Genomic DNA, 12,440 nt, shown 5'->3' with positions numbered 1-12,440 from the left:
CCCAATGAAAAGAATGAGCTTCAGTTCCTTGACCTAACATTGCGATTCCAGGATGCGCATGTCTGTTGGTTATACGCTCCCAGGTCGGCTAAACCCCTCCTAAACTTTAAATCTGCTCATTCTAAACTGGTAAAAAATGGTATAGTCACTTCATGCCTTCACGCAGCTGTCGCAAAATCTTGTTTCCATGCCACAGAGGAAAGCTTTCGTAATCAGTGTGATCGGCTTAAGACAGCGGGTTTTCCCACCGCCTTTCTCGTTTCTGCTTCCGAGCGTTTGCTAAAGAAAGTAAATTGTAACGCGCAGCCCACCAACCAACCAGCAACCTCTCAACGCGAGCAAAAGCGTTTTGCAGTGATTCCCTATGTACATTCCATTTCACATAGATTAAAGAAAGTTGGGGGGCAGTATGGGGTTGACGTTGTTTTTTCAAGTGGGAATAAATTGGATAGCTTATGTGGCAAGATTCATAGACGCGTTAAGGGAATTACGAGGGCGGTTGATAACACTTGTTCAATCAAGCACGTTAAGAAGTATACCGCATGTTCGACCGGGGTAGTCTATAAAATTCCTTGCTCGTGCGGGAGTGTCTGCATAGGACAGACCGGTAGATGTATTAATATTAGGCTACGGGAGCATGAAAATTCTTTAAAGGGTGGGGTTCTGTCTCACCTCGCCAGCCATTGCCGCGATTGCGGTTGTATTCCTTCTTTTGAGCAAACCGCAATCATCGACCGCCATCATAATCAAAGGACACGTGAGATTGCTGAGGCTTACCACATGGCGAAGAGTGTTGGCATTTGCGTTAGCCAGCCATCTGTTTCTTTATCTGAACAGGAGATTGGTTTCATTGATCGGAAGTAATCTTGCGTAGCACTTGATTTTCTGTGTACACATGTATATTTATGCTTTCTTTCAAATAAAACTTTCAGTTGTTAGACCAGCGCTTGTCCTGATTCCTTCTCTTGTGTGTTTCCTTTTGTGCGCTGCCCACTATGGATAAGTTCCAACTCGCCCGCCTTTCGGTGCTACAACACTTCAACACTGCAGTCGTCTTGCTGCAGCTGGAACTATGCCTTCAATTCATCAACGCGGTCAATCGCCTGCTGTGAAGTCAGTTTTACTGCAGCGGACTCGTCTTCTTGTTTGCTGACGTCTGATGACTGCTCTGAACAGGCTTCGATCGTCGCTCTCACTTCCTCGTCAGTCAGCTCCTCATTGTCGACGACGCCGCTGTCAAAGGTGACGAAGTCAGAGAAGCTGTCAGCCCTGAATTGACGCGGCGGCATTGCTGAACTCTTCGGACAATTTTTTTTCTTGACGCCAGATTCAACGGCTTTCAACATTGCCGACTTTTGCTCGATTGTTATATTTTTGCGCTTACGTTTGGCGCTGCCATTGTCCATCTCCTGTCTAGCGGTAGAAACTGATAGAGGTGTTGTTGCCCTTCCACAGCGAACGACAAGGAAAAAAGCCACAATCTCCACCGTCCCAGCGTGGAGCTGAAGGGTAGAAGGAGGTCAGATGCGCGGGTGGTTCAATGAGTTCTACAGGAGAGGGGAGGCCAGCTGTAGCGCACACTCACGCGAGTTGCTGCGCGAGCGAGTTCATTAGTTCATGAAAAAAGAGGAGGCAGGGAGACTCGCTCCCACACACGTGTTGGCAGGCGGCTCCCGGGGAGCGCAAGGTGCGAGTTTTGAATTACTGCAGCTGTGATGAGCCGTGAACCGTCGCGCGGTATAAAATATTGAATTGACGTATACCAAAATTATCAGTAGATGCTCATTGTGGACGAAAAATGACTGGTTATGTTGAATGTGAGGAAATTTTCGCTTCGTTAAAATAAGGTTTGAAATATATGGGCGCCTATGGGAATTTCAAGGGAAATTATGATTGCTTCATTATAATCTTCTTCTTCTTAACGAGGTTTTGTTGTATTTAAATATTTCTGGAGTCGAAGTCACTTCGAGGAATACTTGTGCACTTATGTGTTTGTTTACCCGGCCATGCTCTTTATCAACTTCTGTTGCATGTGAAGTAATTCCTCAATGTTACTGGTTCAATCTAAGTGCTGTGAAGTTTCTAATGTGGAAGTTAGTCATTCTTAATTGCTTGACTTTTTTTTGCAGGAATCACAAGTTCGTAAGCTTCTAGACTTGGAAATCGCTGATTTGGAACGTACTGTAGCGGAGCTAAGCAGACTCTTGAAGGAAAAGAACCAGCAACTTTACATCATTCAGGAGGAGTCTTTGGCTCAACAGTCTACGATTACCTGCCTCTCTGAGAAAATAAGTGAGTGTTCCTCGCTCATCTTTGAGCAAAGAGCAAGCAGTAGTTAGTTGTGTTTCAACATGCAGAGTCACAAGCGTTGCTCAGTTTTGTGTTAGCCTCTGCATGCTGGCCTGCGGTTGTGATTTTGGTATTGTAATAACCTGCCTTTTAAGTGACTTTTTTTTTTTCTGAACTGCCTTCTGTAGCACTAGGGTGCATCTGGTATTGAATGCTGGAATGAATGCAGAAAAGAATGACAAAACTTGGTGCACGTGAACTGGCGTAATCAGTGTTGAAAACATATGCAGACTACGAGCAGACACATTTTTGTTCGCATTTCACTCTGCCAGTGATGTCAGTGGCTGGTTCTAGTCGCTACACACCTTTTATAGAACGTTACTGGAAGTCTCGCCTTACGGTGGCACTTGCTCAGCTATCCTACTGTTGTGTTGCAATTGCATTAAGGCGAGAGGCTACTCGAAAAAAGAAATGTTCCTTTAATCGATAGCTTAGGGCAATAAAAGTTTTGCTGTATTTATAGGCTTTTATGCTTATTTCACATATGTAGTCTGTTCTATAGTAAGCTGCATTGTTTTCGTTTTGTACCGTGACAGCGTGTAAAATGTAGTTCTTTTTAGAAAAATTTTCTGCCCCTGGACTTTCATGATTCTGAGCCATTAATGCGTCATATTGCTTCCCATTAACTGTAGAACAGAAATAACAAGAAAGTGTGTAGAAGACATTTTAATGGACACGCACACACAAAAAAACAACTAATGTTATATAGGCGATATCAATATTTGAAGGAGATATTTGCCTGCTTCACATATTAAGGAATATGTCGGCAAATTTTCATTTTGATCTTGCTACCAGTTGTACCAAAAACATAGTCTCCAAACTCGAGCAGTTGCCCAATGTGGATATTGAGAAAAACGCATTTTAAAGATATAAGTGTGAGCTCATTTATCTGGAAAAGATATGTCTTTTTTTAATGATTTCTTTCGTCATGAGAGCCTAAGAATCATGTTTATTTTGAGCATGTGACTTTGGGGTTGGTGAACTGCTCGTGCAAAATGCAATATCAAGTAGCCAGATCACAATTTCGAGGGGACGCTAGGCAGTGAGCCCTTTGTAGTTTTTAGTAGCTACCTTGTTTTCTTTAAAAGTGATTTTAGCTTACTTGCAAGTTTAATTACAATTTGTTGTGTGGAAAAATAGAGAAACTTAATTTATAAAAGCAATGCAAAACAAAAATTATGTTATTTCAGAAGAAGCTTGGGTTTTTCTACTCGCATCGCCCCTTAAAACATGAGACTGTGTTGCTGCTAAAGTGTAAAGTATGTGTTTACAATTTTAGTGTCATTGCTGCCATGTGATGAAACATCGGTTCCAATAAGAAAAATAGTCTTCGTGTGTAAGTGTAGTCAGATATTAGGGTGGCTTGTGCATTAATATAAACTACAACTACTTTGTTTTACATGTTGCTACTCAATATCAGCGTATTATGCCGTACCAGAAGAAGTGATGAAAACATTAACTGGTGTTTGACGGCTCCTTCAATGAAAAAAACTGACAAACATTCTCTTTATGCTGGCAACTATCCATTTTAAAGGGAGACAATACTCTTTGAAATAGATAAAAAATGTTTTTTGTAGATGTGAATTAAACTTGCGGAGTTTATATTTGCGTGCTATTTTAAAATATGCAATTATTTTTGTAGTGTAGTGCCTAGTTTTTAAAATATGCAACATTTCGTGAGCCTTTGTAGGAGCTCGATTTTTCTTAAACTCTAATAATAATAATAATAATAATAATAATAATAATAATAATAATAATAATAATAATGATAATAATAATAATAATAATAATAGTAATAATAATACAGGTGCCCCGCCACGGTAGTCTAGTGGCTAAGGTACTCGGCTGCTGACTCGCAGGTCACGGGTTCGAATCCCGGCTGAGGCGGCTGCATTTCCCATGGAGGCGGAAATGTTGTAGGCACATGTGCTCAGATTTGGTTGCACGTTAAAGAACCCCAGGTGGTCGAAATTTCCGGAGCCCTCCACTACCGCATATCTCATAATTATATGGTGGTTTTGGAACGTTAAACCCCACATATCAATTAATCAATCAATAATAATACAGTCGAGCCCACATATAACGGCATCATTTAAAACAAGCTTTTGCATAAAACAAACAATATTCGTGTGACCGTGAAACTATACATTGGTTCAATGGCACAAAATCGCACTTACAACGAACGTCTCCGAGCGCCGCTGATGCGAACGGAATCAGCGGTCTGCTGACTTCCCGGGAAACCACTTTCGACCACCGATAAGACATCGGCGAGGTGCCCATACATTCTTATTGTTAAACGCCGACCCTGCCTCCGTGACCCTCTAGTTGCCGCTCTCCCGCCCCGCCGCGGTGGTCTAGTGGCTAAGGTACTCGGCTGCTGACCCGCAGGTCGTGGGTTCGAATCCCGGCTGCGGCGGCTGCATTTCTGATGGAGGCGGAAATGTTGTAGGCCCGTGTGCTCAGATTTGGGCGCACGTTAAAGAACCCCAGGTGGTCGAAATTTCCGGAGCCCTCCACTACGGCGTCTCTCATAATCATATGGTGGTTTTGGGACGTTAAACCCCTCATATCAATCAATCATTGCCGCTCTCCCGGACCCAGTGCAAGGAAGGCTGTTTCTTTCCTCCATGCCCCAACTGCTTTTTGTTACGCACCCCTCTGTCCTTTGTCCTCCCCCGCTACTCTGAGCAACCCGCATCGCCAGGCGAGGCCCGTGTTTTCACACTGCCACCTATCTCTCGAAGACTGGTCAGCCATATACCCTGTTTTTGATCGCTGGTACTGTCATTAGCGTCGCCGACCTGGAGTGACCAGACAATTTGTCCACAACGTCGGCCACCGACTGTATCGGATAGTCTGCGTCTAGTGCACGCGTGTACGCTACCCCACTGACTCTGATAATTTGCGATTCATTTCGTGTTTCTTCGTGTTTAGGACTTGTTCTCGCTCACTTTGCACTCAACTCAGCATGCCTTCCGCGCGCGTGCGGAAGCACGAAAACGACTGTTAATTTGTGCAGAACGAATTGCAAATGATTAAAGTCCGTGAGGCCACGCAAACCTGCCGGCGCAAGAAAACGATTTTTTCACCACGGCCGTCGATTCTTCTAACACCGCCGCGCGCACCGATCCAGGCGGCCGTGCTTTTACTTCTGCGCGTGCAGGCACTTTTTCCAAGTTTTTCTACGAATAAGTTTCCCGGACCTTTCACGCAAGCTACCCGACCTGCCTCCTTTCCGTGTGTTTTGGTTTTCAAGGCTGCCCTCCTGCCGCATCCTCCCCTCTCTTAACCACAACTCCTTGCCCTTCTCTCGCAAGTCTGCTCTCTTCTCTTGATCAGAACCCCTTCGCCAGTCTCCACCGCTTCGTGACGCCCGCCAAGCTGGCTCGAATTAGTTTCGTTTTCTGACTGAAAACGGGCCCAGAGCTGTTCCACGCATTCTGGCCAGTGTGTTGCATGTGCGTGTCTTGCTCGCTCTTGGTGTGTGTGTGTGGTCATGACGGCCAATGGGAGGACTTGCACGCTTTTTCCTGCCGCTCAACAAAATGTCGAAAGTGTGACCGCTTGGCTTGAGCGTAATCTGCGCAATAGGTGCCGCGTTGCGGAGCACTTGCTCATAGCTGTTGAAAACCTGGCAGCTAACTTGCCGCTTTGGGCGTCCCGATATTCAACTGTGGAGATGGTGAATATCTCGTGTGCGGTGGTGACGGCTACATGCGCGTGAAACTTTTTGCGAGGCCGACTTCGTCGACATCGGGCCCGATGCCGAGCCTGAAGCTTCCGAACAGGACCACTGGGGCGGCGATTTGTGGTAGCGCGTCGTCGACTCCGACCTGGGAGAGCGGGTGGGACATCTGTTGCAATGGTTTATTTACGGCTGATGATGATGCCGACACTGCGGAACCGTGCACAGATTGGGGTATTGTGAATGAAGTACGTGGCAAGAGCAATTTGGAGGAATTTGATTGCGAGAATGACAAAACTTTGGAGCCAGTGCCTCATGCAGCTTATGCCACAGGCCTCGACAAATGAGCACCCTGCCGTATTATATGAACTCGAGACCGCCCTTATCGCTTCTGCTCTTCGAAACATGTGCATCACGGGCTGTACGGGGCAAAAAAAGTTTGTGTTTTCTTTCACAACTTTTTTTAAAGCTGTGTTTCGTTTACTACGAACTTCGGGATACAGCGAACGGATGCTGCGTCATGCTCAGGTTCATTGTAAGCGGGCTCGACTGTAATAATAATAATAACAATAATTCATTTTTCCATCATTGCAATTAAGGTTGATAGAAGGTGTAAGACTAGAAGTGAAGAACGCTTGACTAAGTTCTCACACCTTTTAGAGTAGGCAGCAAACAACGTTTTATTGCTTCTGTGTTCACAAGAGGGCAACACAAAAGAGAGAGAAACTGGGAGAGTTTCCAAGTAGATCAGCATATCACAATAATTTGGAATGTGAAGATTATGCAGTTGAACAAGATTGGATGCGCTAGACATATTAGAACAAAAGTTGTGTCTTGTTGAACACTACCCAAGCGAGTCAGTGTCAAACAGAGCTCATTCATAGTTGCTCGATAGTGAAAGGATGTAGCGAGAGGGAAGTTGCATAGCTCCTTGTTGTGCTACATGTGGTTTTTGTAGGTTCTCTGGAAAAGCAGAAGCAAGCAGTCGATGAGCAGCTGCTGGCTTATGAGGAAATTGTGGCTAACTTAGAGGAGGAAATGTTGAAGAGCCAGAAATGTGAAGAAGAGTTGCAGAAGTCAAAGGTTAGGCTCGAGTCAGAAGTGAAAGCAGGCCAGCTGAGGGAGGAGGATTTAAAGGTGAGTGGTTGCTCTTTATGTTGTAGAATGAGTACTATTAAAAATGTTCGGCAGTTTTACTTTTACGTGGTCCCCATGCTTTCTTCATCTGTACGTGTTATTTTCATTTCAATGAAAATGAAAGGATTGAAATATAACCAACAGCCGTCAAATCTTTAAAAATATTTAAAAGTGAATTCTTGGTTGTTTGTTTGGCTTTGCAGCCTACTCATTGTTGCCACTTATTTCTCATTAGCATCATCGAGTAGTAATTAGATTAGCAGATTGACACTGTGGGAGTCAAAATGTACAGGTCAATATGAAGGCCAATAGTCTCAGCGTGCACATGTTCTCAGACTTATAAAGGCGCAAGAAAAATGGCTTGCGTGTGAAGCTAGTGAAGAGATGTTACACTATGTCCAAGTTAGTATTGCATTAACAACTACAGGAAGATGCCAAGTGAAAGTTTGCGTTTGTCTAGTGGCTGTAATCTTTCGTAGCAAGTCTTAGTGCAATGAGACGCTAATATGCCCTGTGCTCACTATACTCTCGATACACATCACTATCACGTGGGGGGTGGTGTAAGGGAGCTAAGGGAGAATAAGGCGTACGTGAATGTGCATCTTCTCTTCTGACCAGCATTGCTATGCATCGTTTTGCACTGCTGAGTGCATAGGTGACGGGCCTGCTTGTATGCACCATCTTTCTGCATTCCCATTGTTGTAGCTTTTGCCTTCTTGCTTTGAAAACTCATTTAAGGAAAAGACAGTGGTGGTGGTTTGCTCACATTTGTCTGCACCATTTGTTACACCAGTGTTTTGACATCACATGTATGTGGCCAATGAGAGAGATGTTTATACTTGCCTTTGCAGACTTGATACTACATGAACAGCAAGCAAAAATGCTGCAATATATATGGCTGAAAAAACTTTAAGCCTTGCTTGTAACATTTTTGCACAAAACTGCTGTTCTTTTTCTTCCTTTGTACAGTGCACAGTACTCTGTCCTGCTTACTGTACTAATATACATCAGAATCTACCTCCTTGTTTTAACTATCACATGTTTGGCTGGCTTCTCCCATATAGATTTATCTGTTTCGGGGGTGCTGAGTTGTAAGGGACATGAAGAAAGTTGAATGGGGCGAAATGCTAGTCTTTATGAGATTAGGACCGAGCTCACAGACATCAACTAAAGATGCAGCAAATTTAGAACATTTAAGGATGCTTCTCGTGTGAACAAATCTTGCTTGTGGGTTAGTTAAGTGCAACATTTAGCATTAAAATTGATAGTGATTAGGCAGTGGTAGGAACTTCATGCATTGACAAGCGCATGCTACGTACCCTGAGAGTGCATTGGTAATCCTTAACGTGCGATTTTTAAAATGTAAGTGTACATCTTTCATCTGTGAAACCTACTGTTTTTTATCTGTACCTGTAAAGGGAGCAAGTTCCGGAGGAGGAAGGCACATAAAGATGGAGAAAAAAAATTTTTTGCCTGGGACAGTAGCAATCTTCATTAAATAATAGGGAGCCAAGCTAGTTGGTAGGTATTAGTGTTAAAAGACTAAGCACTGTAATACAGTCACCAAAAAGAAATCGAGTCAAAGGAATGTCATTTGCAAATCAACACTTATCAAGCAGCAAGATCTAAACAACGCATATTCATTATTGCCAGAGAACACATCAGATCACATGTACCGAGCTTAGTTCTCATGTAACGAAATGAGCTCTGTTAAAGGGACACTAAAGAGAAACAATGGCTTGGTTTAGATTGACAAGCTGCACTCTGAGAGCTTTAATGCCACATGTTTAATAATGCCATTATCAATAGAGAAAATCAAGGTTGAAGTTTCATTTTTAATTTCGCACCAAAATCTCTATGCACGACATAAGAAATTACAAAATTTATTTTCATGGCATTAGCTAGATTAAATTTTCTGAAACTTCCCATGCTAAATCTACGACACCCACAGATTACAATGTGCTTCAGTTTTATTGCTTGAAAACTACATAGAACCAAGTAGACGCCTTCGAAATTTGTCATGGTTTTTGGAGCGGGAATCTCAAGGTGGTGTCGCCACCAGCATTTTTTTTTTCTCGTGTTATCTTGCTTACTAAGCACCGTCTCAGGGTTAGAGTGGTGTTTTCAGGATTGTGGGATTATATTTATATGCAAAAGCTCGTTTCCCTTCTTAGTGTCCCTTTAAAGGGCACTTGAACTGTTGCACACAATTGTTCATTGTCAAGATAAGTATATGATAACGAACGCCATGGGTGCACGGATGAAGTAGCCACGAGCGAAACGTGGCGAAAATGGGATGCGAAGTAAGTGAATTTGACCTGTTGGTCAGGCAGACTGGAAACAAAAATTTGCTAGTAAAACCGACGCGCGCTACACCTGTCCTTAACTGCAGCAAGCATATCATTTTCGACGCTTGGTGGCGTTGACCTCATTCCAAGTGAGCCGAAGTCACACGTCAGGGCGTTCGAGTTAAAGGTACTGATGGCTGTGCGCACTGCGAATGAACATTGAATCTTTCAGTGCATCTGAAGGCTGGTTTGCCCGCTATAGAGAAAGGCACGGGTTGATATTTCGAAACATTTGCTGGGAAAAAGCAGCAGGGGATAAATCAGCAGGGGGAAGACAACTGAGCTTCCCCATTTCCTGGTTCGTTATCAGCCTGCCAACATTTTTAATGCAACGATCACGTTCAAGAGTGACCTGTGCGTTGGAGAGAACAGGAGCAAAGAAAGGGTCACTGTGCTTCACGCTTCAAATATGTTGGGCACTGAGCGCCTGCCACTGCTAGTCATCGGGAAGATGCATAACCTAAGCTGTTTTAAGAAGATTCACCACTTTCCTGTGCATTATCACACCAATAGAAAGGTCTGGATGACCTCGGATATTTTCCAAGCGTGGCTGCGCCAACTCGACCGCCGCTTCTCCGGTAACAAGCGCAAGGTTTTACTTCTAGTTGACAACTGCAGTGCTCATACCAGAGTGACAGGGCTGGAGCGCATCGAACTTGTATTTCTACCTGCAAACACGATGGCTGCTCTGCAACCACTAGATCAAGAGATCATTCAGCGCATAAAAAGCAGGTACAGAAAGCATGTGCTAGAACGGATCCTGCTGTGCAAGGAATCAGGGCGAGAGTATGACCCAAGTCTCCTGACCGCACTTCACATTTTAGCGCATGTCTGGAGCAACATGCTGCCCGCGGTCATTGCAAATTCTTTCCGGCATAGCGGCTTTGTCTGCCCTGACGACTCGGATATTCCTCCAGAGGACACCCGCGAGCTCACTGGAAATATGGACGACGAGGTGAATGACACGCGTTTTGACTTTCTTCTTCCTAGTGGCGTCCAGATTTTAGACTACGTCACTATAGACTATCATGTTGCCGTGTCTGGTCCGCTGACTGATGATGACATATTATCGGAAGTGCTTGAAAAGGACCGAAATCACTGTTTCGTGCAGGATGCCGCTGAAGCCCTCGATGTTTTTGAGAAGTTTTGCGTTTGTTCTCGCGACAGTGAACGTGCCCACCACCACCTGATGGGATTAAATAAGATCGTTTTGTCAGAAATTCCGATGGTGGGGCAGGCAAAAATAACGCACTTCTTTAAGAAATAAAGGTTTTCTGTGCCGTGTACATTTTCCTTTTGTTTTCATGGTTCATTATAATTCGGAATTCGGTCAACTCTGATATTTTCTCCGGTCCCGTGAGATCCGAGTTAACGAGCATGTACTGTACCTGCCGGTTAGTGTGTACTAACTGCATATCGCGATAAAAGTTTGCGCCATAAAAATTTACAGCGCCCCTGAACTTACAGACGCCACAATTTGCTGTAAGTGTTTTCCATCATTTAGTGAAGTTTGGAAATTGGCAGATCAACTATTGCTGCTTCTGCACAACTTCGGTGGTGCTTTTGCGGGTAATCATTGGGGGAGAAGCGTAGGCGAGGTGGCGATTAACGGCAAATGCGCAGTTATGACTTATCGCCGACAAATACTTATCACAGGATCCCCAACTATTATCTGCTAGGGAACATATGTGGCGTAGCACCATTTAAGCCTACTGTGCGTTTTTGTAGTAGGTGGCTACCTGATTGTGCTCGACCACCTATTGTTGCCGCCTTGTTATGCGGGACCGTGTTTACAGAAACACAAGCAACTCGCTGTTGGGAGTTTAGCATTGCGGTTCATGGGCACCAAGAAACCATGATGCATTGACGCTAACACGCACAGGGTACAGCAAGCGTTGAACTGTTTTGACCATACTGCACATTTATGTTAAGTGACAGCCCAAAAGTGCCACCATGTGTTGCCACGATTGCTAGACCATCGCTTAGCTTGTAATCACCGTGTTAGCTCAACAAGCGACTCGCCGCATCTGTGCACAGTGCTTTTTCTACAGCAAGTGGATCGGTTAAAAATGGCATGCATTGACTAGGCAAAGTGCTGCACGCAACTAGCCGTTCTGTGTTCTAAAAAAAAAACTGTTAAAAGCAGATCAAAGAACGCATGTATCGCGGCCAGCTGATTATGTCCATTCCGTCGCTCTACCACGCTGCGTATCCTGGACCCCGCAGTAGTTTCTGAATGCACTTTGGCGTCTCCACCGCACGCTATCGCATGGTTGGGCAGGAGTGACAAAATATTTTTTGCACTGTGGCAGAAAGAAAGAAATGGCTTTATGATGAGCATTTTAGGCAATATTTTCTATGGCACTGGATTTATTCCTTTGTTGGCGGCAATGCCGCACGTCCGGAGATGCAAATTTGTAGTTGGTGGTTAATGCATAGTACCTTTTGTGCTTAGTTATGCCGCCATCCCCAGCAGGTATGTATTAACAAGGTTTCACTGTATAAGTGGAAGGTCAACCATGTTGAAAAGGAGGAGGAAATAATTTTATTCAGAATCCGGAGAGTAGGTGGGGTGGGCGAATGGCCCCGCCTAGGTTACGGCCAGGAGTCCTTGAATCCTCGCGGCTTCCTCGGCCCGCTGGACTGCCCACATCTGATGATTCAGCGACTCGAATATTCCTCCAGAGGCTGAGCATTGCGGCTTCCAAGCACGCGCGAAGGCTGTCGCCAGAGGCCGCATTAGTGCAGAGGCACTAATCCCTCTACATTCCCATAACATATGCTCCAAAGTGGCTCTGGAGTCGCAACACTTGCACCTGTTCGTTTCGTATATATATCAGGATATATAATGTGCAAGAGTGCAGGATTCAGATACGTCCTAGTTTGTAACTGCCGCCATTCGACAGACTGTCTTTTTGTGA

The 12,440-nt window shown here is 44.5% G+C and overlaps 1 protein-coding gene across 8 annotated transcripts in view; it reads left to right on the top strand.

Moving 5' to 3' along the window:
- LOC119185247 (uncharacterized) overlaps positions 1-12,440 on the top strand; it is a 255,979-nt gene that overhangs the window by 82,032 nt on the left and 161,507 nt on the right. For all 8 annotated transcript variants that reach the window (XM_075879542.1, XM_075879539.1, XM_075879544.1 and 5 more), the window contains 2 exons: positions 2,130-2,292; positions 6,993-7,171. In XM_075879542.1, the coding sequence (XP_075735657.1) occupies positions 2,130-2,292; positions 6,993-7,171 (342 nt within the window). The remainder of the gene's footprint in view (positions 1-2,129; positions 2,293-6,992; positions 7,172-12,440) is intronic.

Source organism: Rhipicephalus microplus, chromosome X (genome assembly GCF_043290135.1).
Source record: "Rhipicephalus microplus isolate Deutch F79 chromosome X, USDA_Rmic, whole genome shotgun sequence".
Classification (NCBI taxonomy): domain Eukaryota; kingdom Metazoa; phylum Arthropoda; class Arachnida; order Ixodida; family Ixodidae; genus Rhipicephalus; species Rhipicephalus microplus.
Note: the sequence above shows the minus strand (reverse complement) of the source record. Positions and strands in the feature narration are given on the sequence as shown.